The sequence below is a fragment of the Mobula hypostoma genome, chromosome 2 (genome assembly GCF_963921235.1).
Source record: "Mobula hypostoma chromosome 2, sMobHyp1.1, whole genome shotgun sequence".
NCBI classification, from domain to species: Eukaryota; Metazoa; Chordata; class Chondrichthyes; order Myliobatiformes; family Myliobatidae; genus Mobula; species Mobula hypostoma.
The window spans coordinates 185,166,592-185,189,188 of record NC_086098.1 but is presented as its reverse complement, the minus strand read 5'-3'; the positions used below and the strand labels follow the sequence as shown (position 1 = coordinate 185,189,188).

Below are 22,597 nucleotides of genomic sequence, written 5' to 3'. Positions count from 1 at the left end.
CCTGAGCTGAACCTCCAAACATGGAAGACCAGTGGATCACTCTTAGTCTGGCCTCTACCCTTTGACCTGCTTGGCGTGGGTGACCCTAACAAGACCCAAAGCATGAAGCCCTGACTCCAGTCAACAGAGCCCTCTGGGCCATTGAGGCATGCAAATCTCCAAATCAAGAGGTTGTGGTCCTCTTGGCAAGACAGAGTTATAATATCTTCATCTGATGACATGTAACAGTTTTTCTCCCTCCACAGTTAATGTCCGACCTGCTCATTCATTTTGGGTTTCCAGAATCTACAGTATTTCGTTTTTGTTTCCCTGCACTGAATGGATTTCAGTGATTTTAGTTGACAGTTCCAGACCAGAAATGAGCTGTCAAAGGAATGGTTGAAATTAAGCATACAGGTTGCATCTGTCTTCATATAGCTGGAAGCCAATCATCGGTCTAGTCACACAACCTCACAGTGCCAGAGGCTGTTGAAATATCATCTCCATTGTGCTTTGCCAACTCAACTATATTACATAAACCAGGAAAACACAAACAAATGTAGTGCAACTTAATGAGAGGAATTCATGTCAACCATTTTCCACCCATTGAATTAGAGACAACAAAATCTGAAACAATTTTTATTTAAACATATTTGTGCAGAAAATTATACATTGACTGACAGTTACAAAAAAATTGCAGATCCATTCATTTTAATTTCAACATTTCCAATTAAAGAAAGGCATGTAAAAATACACAATCTTTGTCAGGCATGTTAAACTACATAATCAATGCACATCAAATTGTCTAAACTTCTGCTTCAAACGTGGGATCAAAACTTTACCAGCAAAAATACATTGACAATTATATAACAAATTTATAAAAACTTTCTGCAGCAATCCAGATGATCACATACATCAGGATGTACAAATATTCTTTTATTTTTCTTCACTAATATTGTCTTGTTATAAAGCCATCAATTGTGCTATATTTATTGTTATATTTTGGTAGCAAAGAATAAATGGTCACAACGTAATGGGGTTATAATCAAAATGTTGCTGTAAAATTCAGTAGTACACAATACCCCATTTAGTTTCTGATACTAAGCAGGTCCTGCAAAATCAAGTCTTGCATGGTTTATCATTTGAATAGAATCAGGTGAGTCCAGATTAAATTTTGGAGGTGAGGGATGTTATGTGGATGGCAACTTGTGAGTAAGTTCCACTCCAACCGTCTAACATTGATGATGTGGTGGGGTTGGAGACATGTGAGATGGGATTGGAGATCAGGTCACAATTAGGGATAGGAAGTGAGGTGACATTAATGTCAGGTACTTGGTTGGCTACGGGGCTGGACTATAGCATAGAATAAAATGTTAATAATCAACTTTTCCATGGACATCAAGATTATTATGCAAGCCTCATACAGACAGTTGGCTATAATTCCTATACTGTAATCAGTTTTGGTCAACAATAATACATATAAATTTCCTTCAGCATTTATACCAATGTACTCAGTTTAATGATTCAAGAGACTATACTAATTTTAGTGTGAATATTAATTTAGCAAGATAATACATAATTCATTCCATATTAATTCCAAATATAATTTATGCCATGAAATAAATAGTGATATGCTAAATATGTTCAGCAATTCCACATGGTATTGCAATAATTCTTAAAATATCTGTTTGTATTAAAACAAAATACCAACTAAAACAAATAACCTTATTTAAAAAAATAAACAGAAACTGCTTTCAGCAAATATAAAAGTTATTTTAATTTGTTGTAATAATCATTTTAAATATACAGTATATGGCAGAGGTTAATACATACTGTAGGTAGTCTTGCAAACAACCTCTTTAGTGTGTGCTTTTTTGAGGAAAAAGTCTTCAGGCTGTCTTTTTGATAAATGGCACTTACAGAAAAAGTGTTATTCTCCGATCTTAGCAATTTATTTGCAAACATTTTGTCACCAAACGAGGATACAACAATAGTGCACTGTTAATCAGGTGATTGATTAAGGATTTAAAGGCCAAGCATTCAGAGAACACCACTATTAATAGTGTGCTGATTATGTCTCCTCGAACAGCGAAGAAACATTTTCAAGCAAATTGCCAAGGTCAGAGAACACCTCAACATCAACCACCCAAGCTACACATTTTCTGAATTATTTCCAGAACAAATGTATATGAAACAAAATTTTCAATTTTGCAGCAGCAGTATATATCTCAATACACTATGTAATAGGATGCACTGATTTGCAAACTTACCAAAACAGTTCACTGCTCTATGTGACAGCTGTTTGCATTTATAACGTATATTTAAGGACAGATACAAATTTATGATTTTCTACCATATATTACCACACTGAGATTAATAACAACCGTTATAGCAATGTGTAAATACTATCCAATCTCAGATCATTCAGTCTATTTCCTACCACTTATTCTTTGTTTATTCCAGGGGTTCGCAACCTGGGGTCTGCAAACCCTTTGATTAATTGTCCGGGTCCATGGCATAAAAAAAGGTTGGGAACCCCTGGTTTATTCTGACTGGCTGCGAAACAAATTAGAGCCACCAGAACAGCTCCATATGTGCCCTAATCTCCAATTCTTAAGTTCTAAATAATTCACATGATTCCATTTTTATGTCAAAACATCTCACTTCATGGAAGTTCATTAAGTATCCAAGAGGAAAAAGACTCTGGAGCACTTTTAAACTTTATCACCACATTGTGCAATTTACATCTAATAACTTAAAATTAAAATTGAATTGCTTAGTAATCCAAATGGAAAGTGAAACTCAATTAAAAAACATTCAATTATTTCAGTAACACTACAGCTTATATATAGTTATCAAAATCAAGGCCCATCTTGTTCATGATGACTTATTTTTCTACCTAGTTCCATCGATCTGCACCCAGAACATAGCCCTCTATCCATGTTCCTATCCAAACTTCTTTTAAATGTCGCAATTGAACGCACATCCATCACTTCGGCAGACATCTTGGATCTACATTTGCACCACCCTCTGAGTGAAGAAGTACCCCCTCGGTTTCTCCTCAAATATTTCAACCTTCATCTCAAATCTAAGACCTCTAGCTCTTGTCTCACCCAACTTAAGAGAAAAAAGTCTTATGTATTGACCCAATATAAAGATTTAAAGATTAACTTTATGTGCCACATGTACACTGACTCATCGAAACACTGAGTGAAATGCCTTGTTTGTGTCAACAACCAACACAGACTGAGATGTACCGGAGGCAACTTGCAAGTGTAGCGATGCTTCTGGTGCCAACTTAGTGTGTCCTCAATGTACTAACCCAAACTCATACGTCTTGCAATATGGGAGGAAACCGGAACACCTGAAGGGACCCAGGTAGTCTTGGGGAGAACTTATAAACTCCTTACAGACAACAACGGGAATTAAACCCCTGATTTTACAGCTGGTGCTGTAAAGCATCACCCTAACCGCTACCTTACCGTGCCACCCCCGGCGGGAATTGAATGCCGATTTTACAGCTGGCAGTGTAAATAAAACATTATGCTGACCACTAAGCTAATGAGCTGTCCTTTATAATTTTGTGTAACCCTATAAAATCTCCTGTTGTTCTGCGCTCTGGGAAATAAAATCCTAACTCATTCAACCTTTCGAGCCCCTTGTAAATTTTTTCTGCACTCTTTCAATATTGGTTAGGAGAGTTTTGAGTTTTCAAATCAAATTTACATGGTTGAATGATTCACCCTTTAATATAAGGTAAAGGACTAGGAGTACATGTACAGGATCTTTGAGTTTCCTTTGTTATTTAATAAACTAAAAGCTGATTTTCTGTCTCAATGCCACTATTTTTTGTTATCGCCACATAATGTATCTCTAGGAATCCAAGTTCTATTTTTACCTTAAAACATACTCAAAAACATTGTAGTCACAGCCCTCTGGGATTGAGAATTCGAAAACCTTGAATACCTTGTGTGAGGAAATTTCTCATCTGCTGTATATTAATTTGGCCCTTTTCTGATGCTATGACCTTAAGTTGGACATTTTCACAATTGAAGGAAATACTTTCAAGCTGTTATCCGGTCAACCTAATGAAGAATTTAATGGTAATATTTCTCATTCTTTCAAACCCTAGGGAAAATTGATAAATAGCATGAGATTAAACACAACTAACTTCATAGGATTTTCCCATTTCACAGAATTTTCAACAAATTACAGCATTGAAACAGCCTATCAATCTCAGCGTGGATTTCCTTTTGAAAATCACAAATCTTTTGAAATATTGAACAATCCTGCATTAAAATTGCTCTAATTGCCAGTGTTAAACCTTAACCCCATATTGGCAAAAAAAGTGCTTTTCAAAAGTAAATAGAAAAAAAAGCATAGCAACTACTTATGCTGAAATATCTAATTTTGGTAATATCATGTAACTTTGATTACAACATGAGACAATTTGATTAAATGATAAGTTTCACCTTAAAGATTAATAATAAATTCCTTATTATCAATCAAATATTTTAAGATGTTCCATCATGGCACATAATTGTTTCTGTAATAACAGATATTCCTATTATCTCAGTAGAGACCATTATCCAGAAATTAGACTTTCTCCTCTGTGGCTAGTACTGATATTTATTTAGACACATTAAAAAGTAAAATTAGGGGAAAATATTTACAGGAATCTTATGGCATATTACACACTGAAACAGGAATTGTGCAGATCCTATCAAGGATTGCTGGTACAGTTAGGCTGCCACATCTTTCCCATGCTCATTGCTGGGAAGGCAATCAGTTCTTAAAAGACCTTTGCCTATCCCAGCCATAGCAGCTGCAGAAAAGTTTGTAATTTGCTACTGTAAAAATCCACTGCATGATCACAACTCCTGTTGTGATCCAAAGCCTGATTAGGTCCCATGCCCCAAGTAGCTGTGGGGCATAGGCTGATAATCTGGGATGCACGGCATGGGAGTGATGTAGTTGTTGAGGGGATGTGAAGTGACACCTCTGCATGTATTTTGCAATGACACACGAGATTGACAGGGGCTAGGATTGAAACACCAATGTGACAAAGGGTAATCTATGGATTTCTGCATTGTTGCCCAACTGCTACAGATTCTGCTCCTTGATGTTTTTGTGACAGATGAACGAAGGTTATAGATGCACCTTCATGCTGATAATCATTGGAATGGCAGCTGTGAATGTGATGAGGTCTGTCATGGGTGAGGATGACACCAGGTGAAGGTCAGACAAATAAAGGTTATGTGTCTTATATGTTGGGTGGCAGGGTGGAGATACGTCTCTACCAAAGGAGGAACAAGGCGTCCTTCCCTTTGCTCAGGTCACCTTTGGGCAAGTGTAGCACCTGCTTAGCCCCTCTATCAGGGTCATGTGAAGCTATGGGGGCCGGTGGTGGATGAGCAGCTTGTGCATATCACATCCTGGTTATATGACCACTAACACCAGGAAGACAATCTTTGAAGAGTAATGATAATGGCTGGTGTCACCCTTCTTGTAAAGACACTGTCCAGAAGGTGGTAATGGCAAACTGCTTCTGTAGAAAGATTTCCCAAGAACAATCAGACAAGACCGTGATCGCCCACATCATGCAACACAGCACATAATGGTGATGAATCTTAATATGTGTTCTTGTTTTAAAAGTGGAGTATTTAATAATGGGGTGTATGGGGTGGTTGGGTCCTGACTAAATATCAGGAAATGCCAATAGTGATTATATAGCTTCTACCACCCAAGACAACTCCGCCTTCACTTAGGACTTAGGTCCGGGTACACCCTGTCTCGCTGAAGGAGCTCTGTCTATGACGAGTGTTTGGCGCCAGAAAATTAACCAGACCAATGGTGGTGGTGTCACCTAAAATCACTGAAGTCTCCGGCAGCAGGGAGATGGATTCCAAGCTTGGTGGAGGATTGTCTTTGTACAACAACAGCAAAGGTTGGGCGACGTCTAGTGTATGATTCCCAATTGGGAACACCAGTAGAGGTCAAATGCTCTAGTTAGATGAGCACTGCGGCAACAGAGGGCAACGGCAAACCACTGTTGAAATTTCTGCCTAGTCAATCATGGAAAGAAACAAAAGAAGGAAACCAGACAACAGCATGAATGGAGTTGATACTAATCAACAGAACAACACCTCGTTCGGTAGGAGTAGTCATGTGCTGCAGGTGACACCAGACCATCGTCCGGAGACTGTAAGCAATAGGGAAAGGCCAAGGGTAGCAACATGGAACATACATACACTTTACCAGAAAGGAAAGTTGGACAACACATTAAATGAAATGAAAAGGTTGGAAGTTGATATCTAGGCCTGTCAGAAATTAGATGGACCAACAGTGGCAAATTCACTAAGAATAGTTCTCTGATAATGTATTCTGGAGGTCAACAGCATATGTATGGAGTTGGAATTATTTTAAACAAACAAGTATCAAAATGTCTTATGGGATATTGGGCGATATGCGACTGGCTGTTTTTAGTTAAATTAAGGGATAACCCTTTTAACATTAGCATAATCCAAGCCTATGTGCCAACAAACGATATGGATGAAGAGGATATCAACAAGTTTTATGAAGATCCCTACAGTGCTTATGAACAATGTAAATCTCAGGATATAAAACTAGTCATGGGAGATTTTAACTCCAAAGTTGGACGGGAAAGGGTTGATAACATCATAGGACCTTTTGGATTAGGGGAGAAAAATGAAAATGGAGAAAGGTTTACAGATTGATGTGTCAGAACCAACCAAGTGATCACCAATACTTGGTATAAAAACCATCCACGTAGATTATGTACTTGGATTAGCCCTTGAGATAGAACAAGGAATCAAATAGATTTTATTACCATCAATGAACGCTTTAGAAATAATATCACAAATTCTAAAGCCTACCCAGGATCAGACAGTGGTTCAGATCACCATCCAGTAATAGCTACCATTAAAATAAAATTAAAGAGACTGAAACGTGGAAAAAAGAGAAAGAAGTATATGCTTGGAGAATTTAAAAAGATAGCATACTTAAGCAACAATTCAAAACAGCTGTAGAAGAACACCTCAATGAAAACGAAACAACACCTATTTGGGACAGATTTAAATATGCTGTACAGCATTCAGCAGAGGAGATAATCCCAGTACAAGAAATCCAACATACCAACAAGGGATGGATAACCCAAGAAATTCTAGATCTGATGAAACAAAGAAGGTTAGTGAAGAATAATGAAGTGCAATACAGAGAACTAGACAGACAGACCAGACAATTGTGCAATATTGCAAAGGAAGAATAGCTGAATCAAAAATGCAATGAAGCAGAGGCCATATTAACAACAGCAAAGAAGTGCACAAGAAAATTAAGGAAGTTACTGGAATTAAGAAAACCTCCTCTACAGGATGCGTAAGATCAACAGACAGGTCCATACTAATAGATCCAGATAAAGTATGTGAGAGGTGGATTCAGTATATAAGGCAGCTTTTTGAAGATAATAGAGGGGAACTCCCAGATATTAAACATCCTAATTCTGGCTCACCTATTACCAAAGAAGAAATAACTAAAGCAATGAAAAGCATGAAACATGGTAAAGCCAGTGGACCTGATGAAATTTCAGAGGAAATGATACAAGCCCTAGAAGATCTAGGTATAGATATTCTTTTTGAACTGTTTAATGGCGTACGTGAGTCTGGTGTATTGCCTGATGATTTCCTGAAATCAGTATTTATAACTCTGTCAAAAATTCCTGGAAGTATTGACTGCGAAAATTATAGAACAATCAGTTTTATGAGTAACATAATAAAGATTTTGTTGAAAATTGTTCTAAGTCAAATTAAAAACAAGTTAAGGCCAGAAGCTTCTAGACTGCAATATGGGTTTATTGATAGAGGAACTACGAACACAATTTTCATACTACGAATGCTTTCAGAAAGGGCCATTGAATATCAAAATGATGTCTTTTTATGTTTTATTGATTTCACTAAAGCATTCGACAAAGTGCAACATGGAAAATTATTTCAAATTCTCACTAAACTAAACATTGACGGAAAGGACCAACAACTGCTTCAAAATTTATACTGTATTGAAACCAAATGGTGGCAGTAAAAATTGATGATGATATAAGCAGCTGGACTAAAATTCAAAGAGGAGTTAGATAGGGATGCGTTGCCTCACCGGAATTATTTATTATCAATAGTGAAATGATTCTCAGCGAAATAGAAGACCTAGATGGGATAAATTCGGAGGTGTTAACATCAACAATATAAGATATGCAGACGATACCACCTTAATAGCAAGTGCTGCAGAAGACCTACAAATCCTCCTAGACAAAGTAGCACAAACAAGTGCAGATTTTGGTCTAACCATCAACTAAAAAAAAAATCAAATGTATGGTAATATCAAAACAGCAGGATACTCCCAACTGCCAATTGTACATCAGTTACCAAGAGATTGAACAAAAGACCAGCGTTAAACACCTTGGTAGCTTTGTATCACAAGATGCTAGAAGTAAAGTAGAAATAAAAAGAAGAATTGCCATTGCCAAAACCAACTTCCAAAAAATGAAACCCATTTTTACCACAGGCAAATTTCTATGACAACAAGGCTTAGGCTACTAAAATGTTACATCTGGCCAATCTTGCAGTATGCTTCCGAAACATGGACTATAACACCAGAACTCCAAAGAAACTTAGAAGCTACATAAATGTGGTTTCTTAGAAGAATGCTGAAAATATATAGAGATAGGGTAACTAATGAGACAGTACTCCAACATGCCCATACAAAAAGATCTTTAATGAGAACATTAAATGAGAGGAAACTTAAATTCCTGGGCCATGTCATCAGAAAGGGAGAAATAGAGCACCTAACATTACCAGGCTGTATGCCTGGGAAACGCAGAACAGGAAGGCAAAGAAGAAAATATATGTACACTGTGAAAGAACTAACATATCTAAGTGTGCGAGTTATCGTTGACGCTGTGTGGGATCGTTCAATGTGGAGAGCCATGATCACCCAAGCATGTAACGTGCAAGGCACATGAAGAAAGAGAGTATTTAATAATAAATAATCCTCAAGACACTGAATCTCTTATTTTTACTTCAACACAATATCAACTCCCCCACTCCCAAATCCCCACCAACATTCCCAATAATGATCTTTCCAGTTCTTAACACTCTGGAACTGTGTCTAGTGCATGACTGGAGTTTTTCTTTATACAAATTTTTTGTGAGATCTCAAGGTGTACCTTTTATACACCTTGAGATGAAATACAATATTTATTGTAATGAAGATACAGTATATATACACATCTAGTATATTAATTATTAAAACTGAAGCTATATTGTTACTTTCATGCCCATCCTTCTGGGTAACCCTCATCTCGAGCACAACTGGTCACTTTCAGCAACAATTAATCAAGATGAAAATGAGAAAAGGATTGCACTTTATAAAAAATGCAGATTTTCTATCTATTTCTGCTGGAAATTCATTTTATTTACATTTTCTTAGGGTCTGCATGGATTTCCATTACATATAATATTTAAGATTTATTTGATGATTGCCACATTATGATCAACCAACATTTAGCAGGATTTCATATCTTTTAACAATGATATTTATTTGCTCATTACTCCATTATTATGACATGGAAGGGGGCCATTTGGCCCATCCAGACCATGCTGATTTCCAGTGGAGCAATCCCATCTCTCTCATTCTAGGTCTTTGCATTTCTCTGTAGCTGTGTGGCTCATTTTCTCTCATATGCTATTAACACCCCTTTGATTTTTATGCCTCTCGTCTACATTACGGGATCATTTATTGAAGCCAATTAACTTACCAGCACACCTTTGGGATTTGGGAGGAAACCAATTCAATTGGCAGAAACATGCAAAGAGAAATGCAAACTCCTCACTTGAATTCAGGATCAAATCCTGACGATGACATTCTATTTGACATAATTCCATTTACATTCTTGGGGCTTGAACTGTGGTCTGAAATAAAATTTCTGTCCTCTACAGTCAACCATTGTCAGTTATTGGAGCGCTTGTGGGTGCACTATGGCAAAATTAGAGCAAAAGATTCAAGTAATTGATGTTTTGGAAAGAAAGAAGATTGATCTTAGTACTAATATCTTATTGTCAATATTGTTCAAATGCACGTGTAACATAGCATTAAATCATTTAGAATTAAAGACACAATTCAGAATTTGTCCAAATAAGAAAGGGCATTGTGTAGAAGTAAACAGCTGAAATAAATGTCATTACAACCCTACCAATATCCAACAAAGCCTTAAGCGCTATTACATAGTTTGAAGATGTAAACATCATCCCAATACTCTGTTTCATGTCAAAATCAATGGCTGACATAATGATGTAGAACTCCTGTACGTAAGTACAATGTTTGCAAATAAACAACACTGCTTATTCACCTTTAAGAGGTTGCTTTCACTGTAGACTTGGACTCTGCATATATTTAACTTATGCAATTTATAGTGTTAAGTTTGTAAAAAGTCCCAACCTCAAGTAAAAGCTGAGATGTTTTTGAAAATGTGGCTACTTAGACGAATGCGGCGGATGACATCCAATAATATGAAGTGGCTTGAAAACAGTTTTCATTGAATACAGTTTAAGTGTGAGTTAATTACAAAGTAATTACTCTTTTAACTGTATTTTGTGAAATACCCTTATCTGATTCATCTTCTGCGTTATCCATGGTTGAACTACTGAGGGTAGAACCTGGTGGCTTGTATAAAAAGAGAGCCAGGAGAAAAAATACCGACCCCACTGCCTGAAATGTTAGAAAAAAAGTGACTGGTTAATTTAAGCAGAGAAAGCCATCCGTAGTGATACTTTGACTACAGATAAATACACAAGGCATCTATGATTTATGTTTGAAACAAAGAACTTAATACAGATCAATTTTCTGTCATCTTCATTCCACCCACTAGAGTTAAGAATTAATTCTTCACATAAGCTGCTTGATCCTCCACCTCCACCAGATCCGAGGATCTCTCCACGTTGCTGTGCCACTTGATAGGGTTGATAAGAAGACGTATGGTGTTTTGGCCTTCATTAGTCAGGGGATTGAGTTCAACAACTGTGAGGTAATGTTGCAGCTTTATAAAACTCTGGGTGGACCACACTTTAAATATTGTGTTCATTTCTGGCCATCTCACCATAGGAAGGGCATGGAAGCTTCACAGAGGGTGCAGAGGAGATTTACCAGGATGCTGTCTGGACTAGAAGGTATGACTTATGAAGGGCTTTTCTCTTTGGCGTGAAGGAGGGTGAGAGGCGACTTGATAGAGAGGTACAAGATGATAAGAGGCATAGAATGAGCGGACAGCCGTCACCCTTTTCCCAGGGTTGAAATGGCTAAAACAAAGAGGGATAATTTTAAAGTAATCGAAGGAAAGTACTAGGGCGATGCCAGAGGTTAGATCTTCACACAGGGTGTGTGGAAAGCTCTGCCAGACGTGGTGGTGGAGGCAGATACATTAGGCATTTAAAAAACTCTTAGGTAGGCACATGGATGATAGAAAAATGGAGCTCTATGCAGGAGGGAAGGGTTAGGTTGAGCTTAGAATAGGTTAAAAGGCCTGTTGTGTGCTGTGGTTCCTTAAGGTTGTTATAGCCGGGGTGGTAATAGTGCCTTAAAACCAGTTGCTTTGGGCAGATGGGGCTCATCAGCCATGGTTGGCAGCTCACCTCGGAGAAGGAAAACCCTGATCTCAAACCTCCGCTGCTTTGCGGCTGTACCCACTCATGGGGAAGGCTTCAGGAGTAAAACCTGAGGGAAAAATCCGGAGCTGAAATCCCTAAAGCAGCATTGAGTTCAACACTGACTGGCAACTCCTGTGATGCTGCTGGTACCAAACTGTATCGGTCTCTGCCGTTCCTTTGGGTTCATCAGTTGGGGGCCTGTACGTAGACAACTAGGGCACAACATCCATGGTCGACCCTGACCGACGGAGGCCTCACTCAGTGTGCTGTACTCTGCTGTGATGCTGAGTTCAGTGCCATTACATTGTCACTCCTTTTATGTCAAAATTAGCATGGTGGCAATGTAAGTTATTTCCTCATCTACTTAACTATAATCATTTGCATATATTACCTTATAAGTTATTCCCGCAATCAGGAGATAGTTACTCATGGCTGAATTTTGGTAGATATAACACGAGCCTCTCTCAGAGCACTGTTCCTGCCACAAAAGGCAAGAGATGTCAATAACTGAGCCAAATGCAATTGGGCCTGGGATTGCTCCTGTTGAAATTTATGCGAAGGGAAGATAAAAAAAAAAGGCATCTGTAATTTATGTAATTTTACTATTTCATATTACAATATATAAAAATGCTACAATATTAAATTTTCATTTTGCCATCAGTCTTCAGAAAATATGGTTATATTACTATCTATGATGATTATTATTACATAAATAAGGTTGGAATTTCTATTCTTTATACTGTTAATAAAAAAATGAAATTATATCACAGATATATAATAGTAATAAAAATTTAAAAGATTCAACACATTTAATCCATCCAGTTATGTGATTTACAATTCACACTACTCTTTGCTCGAATGTAGGTATTTTTAAAAAGAATAGAAAATATGCTGGATATTAATCAATAAACAAAAAATTACATTTGTGCAGTAGAGCACTATTGATCCTCAGCATTTTAGATTATAACTAAAGTACTAATTGAATAAATAAATTATTATTATATGAATAACGACAACAGACATTTCTGGAGACATTTAGCAGAACAGGCAGAATCTCAAACACAAGATACTCTGCAGATGCTGGGGTCAAAGCAACACGCACAACACGCTGGAGGAACTCAGCAGGTCGGGCAGCATCCGCGGAAACTGACAGTCAACATTTCAGGCCGAGACCCTTCGTCTCCCTCCCTCTTCAGTTCTGACGAAGGGTCCCGGCCTGAAATGTTGACTGTCCGTTTCCACGGATGCTGCCCGACCAGGTGGAATCTCCTCATCAGAACTGAGAAAGATGAAGGGTCTTGGATCTGAAAATTTAATGCTGCTACTCTTTTCACAGACTCGTCCTACACCTGCTGACCGTTTCCAGGTTAGAGCAGACCAAATCTGTGGGAAGAGAAGCAGGGTTAACTTTTCAGATCCAAAACTCTTCACCTTTTTCCCATTCTGATGAGGGGATTCTGCCCGATCTGTTTTAAAACAGTGCATTTCACTGGATGTTTCAATGTACACGTGACCAATGAAGCTCATCTTTAGTTTTATCTTTCTTTCCGGTACTGGCAGTTTTTCTTCTGCTTTTCTTCAACTATTACCTCAGATAAATTTATAGATTCATTGAAATGCTACTAACATTCATATTATATTTGTAAAATACATTAATAAATCAAAATAGGCAATTTTTAAGGCTTTTGCCAAATACTCCACTATAACCAGTGGCCTTTTTATGTGATTAGACGGTCTTCTGCCTACATTTTATTTATAAGCTACTGGAATAACATCATATATTAAGAACAACCAGAAAACACACAACTAATGTAATTAAAAATTGAAAAGGTGTCCTTACCTAAAGTACGAACTACGATCCATTGAATACCAAGTGCAAATGATCGCTGACTATCAGGGACACATCTAATCAAATAAAGAGAAATATCCAGTTTAGATAAGGTAGAAATATTGCAGAATCTTTTGTAGCTATTTAACCATTCAGTTTCATTATCAAATGTTGATAAGCTTACTATCCACTTAGGGATAACTTCTTAACTAATGGGCAGTCAATTTTGTTCTGTAATAATTCAAAATAAAAAAAAACTCATTGCGAACACAAAAGTTACAATATTTTGAGATTTTCTTCTGCGGTTTTATTTAAAATACATTCTTTTGCCAGAGGGTAGTGAAGCTGTGGAATTCATTGCACAGACGGCTGAGAATGTCAAGTTATTGTGTATAGTTAAAGTGGAGGGTGATAGGTTGTTGATTAGTAAGGGTGTCAAAAGTTACAGGGAGAAAGCATGTAAATAGAAAAATATTGGCTGTCAACAATTTGTTTATTTACAGTATATAAAGAACCCGAGGAAGGAATCATAAATAAAATTCACAAGAAAATGTATTGTTAACTGTAGCTGGCGGGTAAATCTTGTTTGTAACACACATTTAAACATCATTATTACTCCCCGATTCATCTCATCAAATCTTTCTCAAACTGAGTGGGTCAAAGCCATTCGAAAGTGTGTTCCTCTGAATGGTTCACAGCCAACACGTAATTAAAAGTTAATCAAACTATGTCCTATCCTGCATATGCTCATTGGCTACTTTATTAGTAGTCTTTGTACTTAATAAAGTGGCACTGAGTGTATGTTTGTGGTCTTCTCTTGCTGTTGCCCATCCACTTCAAAGTTTGAGCTGTTGTGCATTTAGAGATGCTCTTCTGCACACTACTGTTTCAACATGTGGTTACTGTTGTTCTCCTGTCAATTTAAACCAGTCTGGCCATTCTCCTCTGACCTCTTTCATTAACAAGGCGTTTTCACCTACAAAACTGCGGCTCACTGGAATTTATTTTTGTTTTCGCACCATTCTCTGTACAGTCTAGAGATTGTTATGTGTGTAAATCCCAGGAGATCAGCAGTTTCTGAGATACTAAAATACCTTGCCTGGCATCAACAATCATTTCACAGTCAGTCACTTAGATCGTATTTCTTCCTCATTCTGATGTTTGGTCTGAATAACAAATGAACCCCTTGAGCAAGTCTGCATGCTTTTATGCATTGAGTTGCTGCCACTTGATTGGCTGATTAGGTATTTACATTAATGAGCCGGTGTACAGGTTTACCTAATAAAATGGCTACTAAGTGTATATCGCTGCTCATTATAAGTGCAGTGAGGTCTTTCTCTACCTGCAGCCCAAGATGTTAATAATTGTAAACATACACCTTATTTACAGTTTACCAAAACAGTTTATTTGGCAGAACTAAATTTCTGCTAACATTCTGTTAATTGAACTTCTAACGTGATGATAAACAGATTAGGATTTTGGATGATTTCCATTAGAGATAAAGAAATGATTTGCATCATTACAATTTGTGATAGGAAGGTGATTGAACTGGCATCCGTACCTGAGAGTTGCTGTTAGTGCAGGAATGCTGCTCAAAAACGTGAATAAAATTGCAAAGAAAAAGAAAGTCATGAACAGCGGCATTTGTGTGCAGGGCGAGGTGCATTTTCCGGATCGTGCAAAACTCAGACCCGACGGATGATTCTCCATTACACAGAGGCAGTTGTAGTAAATCTGGTAATGAAGGAAAATAAAAGAAACAAAATATTAACTGTCCTAAATTATCGAGTCTTTTGGCTAAGTGACTGATTAGTTTAAAAGGGAATTATAGTGAAGCTGCATGGACACAATTACATTGTATATCTTCAGTCAAACACATTTAATAACAAAGAATGTATAAGTTATACACCTTGAGATTTGTTTGCTTACAGGCAGCCACAAAGCGAGAAACCCGAAGAACCCAATTAAAAAAAAGACGTTAACCACGCTTTTTGATACTTCTGTCTTCAGGAGACCCAATAATAATATTCAGCCAACTATAAATACAGATGCCATCATACCACAAAGTGCCAGAAGAAGATGGCATTTCATTTATACTATAGAGGGTGAGCCTTGAGTAGCCAAAGTAGGGGCAGGATGCGCAGTTCTCTCATCTCCCAGCTCCACGGGCCACGCCCACCTGTACTCCCCAAGCCTCTCTCTCCTGCAAAATTCCCAGGCTACCAGTGTCTCTCTCAGGTTTGGACTGTTTTCAACCTGTGGTCAAGGATGGCAAACGTTAAGAGCAATGGTCCAGCCAAGTGGTGTTATGCAGATGTGGACAGACCTCAAGGTTTTTTATTACATTGTGATAACAAATTGAGTCCAGGTATGGTCACTCCATATTTTCATTTTTGCCATAACTCTATTGTCACCAAATTGAATATACATATTGCTTTAATGTTGTGAGTTATACAACGTTGTGCTGGGCACGTGGCCAGGTGGTTAAGGCGTTTGTCTAGTGATCTGAAGGTCGCTAGTTTGAGCCTCAGCTGCAGCAGCATTTTGTGTCCTTGAGCAAGGCACTTAGCCACACATTACTCTAGTCTGTGCGAGGAGTGGCGCCCCACACAGACTTCTAATCTGCGCCTTGTAAGGTATGAAAATGCCCTACGCAGGCCTCTCATGGTCTGAGTCGACGTTCCCTCCCTCCCCTACACAGATAGAAACAGGTCCCTCAGCCCAAATCGTATGTACTGACCAAGATGATTAACTGAGCTAATCCAATTGGCCTGTGTTTGACCCACATTCCTCTAAGCCAGAGGTTCCCAACCTGGGATCCACAGACTGCTGGGTTAATGGTAGGGATCCATGGCATAAAACAGGTTGGAAACTGCTGCTCTAAACCTTTCCTATCCATGCAATCGTTCACATGCCTTTTAAATGTTGTAATTGTACCTACCTCTACTCACCACCCAGTGTGCAGAAAGCTTACTCCTTATGTCCCATTTAAGTCTTTCCTCTCTCATTTTAAACCCACAATCTCTAGTTTTGAACTCCCTACCCTGGGAAAAAGACTTTGGTTATTCATCTTGCGTATGCCCCCCGTAATTTTATAAACCTCTATTAGGTCACCCCTCAGCTTCCTTTGCTACAGGGAAGAAAAGTCCAAGCCAATTCAGCCTCTCCTATAACCGAGAATAGCACACACAAAATACTGGAGGAACTCATCAGGTCAAACAGCATCTATGGAGAGGAATAAGCAGTTATTTCAGGCCACGATCCTTTTCTCCGTAGATGTTGCCTGACCTGCTGAGTTCCTCCAGCACTTTGTACACAATTTATGCTGGATTTCCAGGATCTGCAAATCTATTGTGTTTACCTCTTATAACCTAAGTCCTCCAGTCTGGTAGTATTGTTGTGAATCATTTCTGCACCTTCTCTAGGTTAATGACTTCCTTGCTATAGGACTCCAAATGTGGCACTTATCCAAGTCTTGTACAGCTGTAAAATGATGTCCCAATTCACTGTACTGGAAAAGGCAAATGACTGTTTGTCTACACACATTGGGTGCCATATTCCTTGCCATATTTATATATTTATTGAGATACAGTGCAGAATAGGCCCTTCTGGCCCTTTGAGCCATGCTACCCTGCAACTCCTGATTTAACCCTAGCCTAATCACGGGATAATTTTCAATGACCAATTAACAGGCCCGGTATGTCTATAGACTGTGGGAGGAAACCAGAATGCTTGGAGAAAACCCACACATTCCATGGACAGGACATACAGACTCCTTACCGATGACATCAGAACTGAACTCTGACCTCCAATGCTGTGATGTAATAGTGTTGCACTACCACTACTTTACAGTGGCGCCCTTTTGCCGATCCAATTTTAACATACAATGACCCAACTGAGTATTGTAAACCCAGGTACTAAAACCACTGCCTTTATCAAAGTTCAAACTTCAAAGTAAATTTTATTATCAAAGTACATTTATGTCACCATAGACAACCCTGAGATTCCTTTCCCTGTGGGCATCCTCAGCAAATTTATAGAATAGTAACTATAATAGGATCAATCAGAGTACAGAAGACAACAAACTGAGCAAATGCAAATATAAATAAACAGCAATAAATAATGAGAACATGAAATAATGAAATAAAGAGCCCTTAAAGCGAGATCATTGGATGTGGGAAAATTTCAATGATGGGGCAAGTGAATGCAGTTATCCCTTTTATTCAAGAGCCTGATGGTTGAGGGGTAGTAACTGTCCTCGAATCTGGTGGTACTGGATATACTTCCCATTGATAATTTCCGCAGATCAAGGCTATTTATTAACATTCATTCCAAAACTTGACAGCTCACAATCTATTCAGCATATGTTCATTCCTCATGGCTGAGTAACCCTAGCAACATATTGCACATTTAAATATAAATGCAACAGCACAAGGTTTAAATTATCATTTGATTGTTGCATGGAATGAGGTACCCTACATCAAACGTGCAGATGGCTTCAAGTATTGGATGATTTTTGAGGAAAAGCAGAGAAATCAAGACATTATTGATTAAATTAGAAAACAAAACTTCAAATCAAATAAATATTATACAAGGGAATACCACCTAAAGCTGTCCAAGGTAAGCAACATACACAAAATGCTGAAGGAACTCATCAGGTTGGACTACAGTGGGAAAGAGTAAACAGTCGATGTTTCAGGCAGGACTGGAAGGAAGAGGAGAAGTCAGAGAAAGAAGGTACTTATTTTGTGTGTGTTGCTTTGGATTTCCAGCATCTGCAGATTTTATCCTGTTTCTGTCCAAGGTAATTTTGGGCTCTGAAGAAAAATACCTTTACTACACAAATCCCAAACTTGGAACGATTTTCCTGTTTGAGTAATGGAAGAAAAGTGGTGTTCCACAGGGTCTAAATTGCACAGTATGTTATTGATCTGGATGACAGAATTGATGGTTTTGTAGCCAATTTTACAGATGGCACAAAGACAGGTGGATTGGCAGGTAGTTTTGAGGAAGCAGGAAGTATTAAGGAGGGCCTAGACAGATTAAAAGAATGGGCGAAGAAGTGGCAGATGGAATACAATGTAGGGAAGTGTATGGTCATGCACATTGGGAGAAGCAATAAAAGTATTGATTATTTATTTTCCAAATGGGGAGCAAATTCAGAATTTGGAGGGACAAAGGGACTTGCAGGTCTTAGTGCAGGATTCCCTAAAAGATTAACTTGCAGATTAGTAGTAATGTTAGCAGTCATTTCAAGAGGAATAGAATATAAAAGCAAAGATATAATGCTGAGAACTTATAAGACATTAGTCACACCACATTTGAAGTGTTGTGAGTAGTTTGGGGCAGCATATATAAGAAAAGATACGCTGGTAATGGAGAGGGCTCAGAGGAAGTTTACGAGAATATCCCGGGAATGAAAGTGTTAATGTATGAGGCGCTCATGATAGCTCTGGGACTGTAATTGCAGGAGTTTAGAAAAATGAATGGGGATGTCTTTGCAACCTACTGAATATTGAAAGGCCAAGACAGAGGAGATGTGGGGAGGATATTTTCAACAGTGCGACAGTCTAGGACCAAAGGGCACAGTCTCAAAATTAGAAGGACATCCCTTTTGAACTGAGATGAGGAGGAATTTTTTGAGCCAGAGGCTGATGAATCTGCAGCATTGATTGCCACTGATGGCTGTGGAGGCCAAGTCACTGGGTATATTTAAAAAGGAGGTTTGGTAGGTTCTTAATTATTAAGGGTGTCAAAGGTTATGGACAGATGGCAGGAGGATAGGATTGAGATGGATAATAAATCAGCCATGGTCAAATGGTGAATCAGACTTGATGGGTAATATGGCTTAAATCGATTCCTATGTCTTATGGTTTTATGGTCTTATTCTTAATATCTGTGCAATTATAAATAAGTTTTGATATTATGGAAGAAAATGAGATTAGATGGACTAGTTACATTCAGTTATTTTCATAATATATTGGCTCATTAAGCTTATTTTCAAATTAAATGAAACATTTTGAAACAGTGAAGAATACTTCATAAACAGCAGTGACATAAGATAATGATGTTTTATGTATATTTCACTATTCTATATTATTTTCCGTCCCATTCACATTCATTGTGATATATCAAGCAACGTAGAATGTTAGAATGGGCTTTAAAATTTTACTTTAGTTCTAAGAGGTCAATAGTTTTTCTTCCAACTGCTTGTAATTAATGCTACTTAGCTTTTTCTGTCCTGCTTCATATAATATATGTAATGTTGGGAATAATAATAGTATTCTGATGCTGAATAGGTTTTGGTTGAGCTTAAAATAAATCAGATTAATAAAGATGTTTCCAACTTTGGCTAGTAAATTATCTTTCCCTAATTAGACCCTAAGCAGGGGCAATTATTGGCCTTTCAAACAATTCAGCCTCTCTGCAACCTAAACAGAAACACGAGGTGCATGCGGTAGGGATTTCAGAGGATTACAGACTACAAGTCAGCTCTGTGCATCAGAGACCAGAATGCTTCACTCCACGAGAGGCTGAATGACTTCTAAGCCTGGTTTGATCTGCAGAACAAAGTGCTGACGAGGAAGGCACCCCTCCCCCACCAGGGGAGCAGTCACTTCATCTGGATGAAGCTGAGGTGAGGAAGACCCCGGCCAGAGTCAACCCATGCAAAGTTGTGGGGCCCGATAATATACCAAATCAGGTTCTGAAAGACTGCGCAGTCCAGCTGATGGAGGTTCTGACGGATATATTCAACATCTCTCTGGAACATCCATTGTCTGCTCTGTTTTCGAGGCGGCAACCATCATTTCAGTGCCAAAGAAGGCAATAGTAACCTGCCTAAATGACTATTGACCGGTGGCATTAATATCAACCATTCTGAAATGCTTTGAGTGGCTGGTCATGGAGCACACTACAGCCTTTCTCCCTGCCACACTGGACCCTTTCCAGTTTGCTTATTGTTCAAATCGATCCACTGATGATGCAATAGCCTCTGCCCTCCATACTGTCCTGTGCCAGCTGGAAAATGGGGTCTCATATGCCAGACTGCTGTTTTTAAACTTCAGTTCGGCATTCAACACCATCATACCCTAGAAACTGTCTGCTCTGCATCTTCTAGTATTTAAAATTAATGTACTTTAGTTTGCAATTTATGTGTATTTCATCTGTTATTGTGTGTTCTATATGTTATGAATACTACTATGCTTTACACGCTGGTTGTCTTATTTCTACATACATCATATGATTATATATGTTATATACATGTATATAGTTAAATGACAATAAAATTGACTTGACAGTTGTTGGGCTTTCAACCAATTCAGCCTCTTTGCAATTCAATTTGATCACTGGTGAATATGCACCCCTTCCTCTCCCACCCGCAACTTAAGCCATTTCATTGACAACTTTTCCTGGTTACAACCTCAAGCAGTAACTGTTTCTCCTTTCATAACTTGCTGAATGTTTCCAACATACTCAGTTTATATTTCAAGTTTAGTTCAGAATAGCTAAGTTCATTCATTAAACCTACAAGTTATATGTACTTCAAATACGATAATTTGCTCTTCAAGTAAACGGTTCCTTCTTTTGGGGACTTCAATTATATGTAATGCACTGGTTTAAGACCATGCTTTATTAATACTGTTATGCTGCTGGGCATTTTATTTTCTGCAGATTTTCTCAAAATGCAAATCTAAATATAAAAAAGTATTCATTTAATTATGTTATACAATTGCGTATTTCATTTTTTCTGTTTAAAATAATAATCCAGTTAATTAAATTAGGTTCATTGTAATTAGCCAATAGGATTTGTCTTGTTAACATTTTGGCCAATAAGATACCTCGGAGAAAGAAATGGCGAACAGGAGTAGCAAATCCAGAGAGAGCACAGGAAAAGAACGGGGGCCATTCTTCTGCAGAGAGTATGGGATCGAAGAGGTTTTCGAGAAAGAAGGAGGAAGATGGAGAAGGAAATGGACAACAAATACAGCAGAAGAACATGGTGAAATGCTCACAGAACCAAATTTGGATGGGCAGATACAGATGTCAGAAAATCCTCCTTCAGACGATGGTCTCATGGAGAATGTGCAGATAACTTAGTTTCTCAGCTAGCACGTGGAATTGGAGAAAATTCAACACCTTTTTCCATGGATGTTGCATGGATATTCTTTTTACTTGGACTGGTTATTCAATGTAAAACCGTTTCGGTACCATGAGTAAACAAAGTGAAGCAAACTGAACTGATTATACAACAATGAGCTCCAATGATTGTCTGCACTCTATAGACTGCAATGGGCCTTTTCTTTATTTTGTATTGGATAGCATTGTTCTGTTTGTTATAGTTTAAAATATTTTGTCAATCTAATTTTGATCTAAGTTTATACTGGTGTGAGCTAAATGATCGCTTCCTGGCGAATGGTAAATTTGCATGGGTGTGTCAGCATTACTTTTCCTTAGAAGAAACATTCAAACTTTTGTGTTTTGTATTTGCCTGAATCATAACCACCCTAGACATGTTTATTTATTGGAAATGGCTATTTCAACATTATTCCCATGCATTGTAGAGTTATGTTGCTGTTAGTCTGTATTCATGGCAATAGCTAACTTATTATTAGCCTGCAGTGAGAGTGGTACATGTAGGAAAACACTTTTCTTGGGTTTAAGATAACCCAGCCTTTACATGAATTTAGGTCACTAATTTAAAATGAGTTCAGAAACAATTACTCCATTAATGTTGTACTGTGTTATGTTTTGCCATTCCGTGGCTTCATGTTTATTAAAGTATGAATATCAATCAAAACATATTATGTTACCAAGCCGAATTTTATTAGATACACGCATTTATCAGTTGCACAAGTACAGTATAGAAAAATGTCCCCATTTTAGCAACTTCCAAAGACAGCAGGAATTTATTATCAGAGTACATTCATGTCACCACATACAACCCTGAGATTCTTTTCCCTGTGGGCAGACTCAGTAAATCTATGCAATAGTAACTGCAAACAGGATCAATGAAACTCTTTCGGGTATGCACAACTTCAAATCATTTCCAGTCCCTCTCTAGTTTGACTACTAATAAAAA

General features: G+C 37.9%; 1 protein-coding gene across 12 annotated transcripts in view; it reads right to left on the bottom strand.

Annotated features, from left to right (window-relative positions):
• Nucleotides 1–503: 503 nt before the first annotated feature.
• Nucleotides 504–22,597, bottom strand: part of slco4a1 (solute carrier organic anion transporter family, member 4A1) — a 294,821-nt gene continuing 272,727 nt past the window's right edge. For all 12 annotated transcript variants that reach the window (XM_063041236.1, XM_063041245.1, XM_063041242.1 and 9 more), the window contains 4 exons: nucleotides 15,077–15,249; nucleotides 13,528–13,592; nucleotides 12,079–12,227; nucleotides 504–10,752 (listed from right to left, as the gene is read on the bottom strand). In XM_063041236.1, coding sequence (XP_062897306.1) covers nucleotides 10,606–10,752; nucleotides 12,079–12,227; nucleotides 13,528–13,592; nucleotides 15,077–15,249 — 534 coding nt within the window. In that variant the 3' untranslated portion in view covers nucleotides 504–10,605. The remainder of the gene's footprint in view (nucleotides 10,753–12,078; nucleotides 12,228–13,527; nucleotides 13,593–15,076; nucleotides 15,250–22,597) is intronic.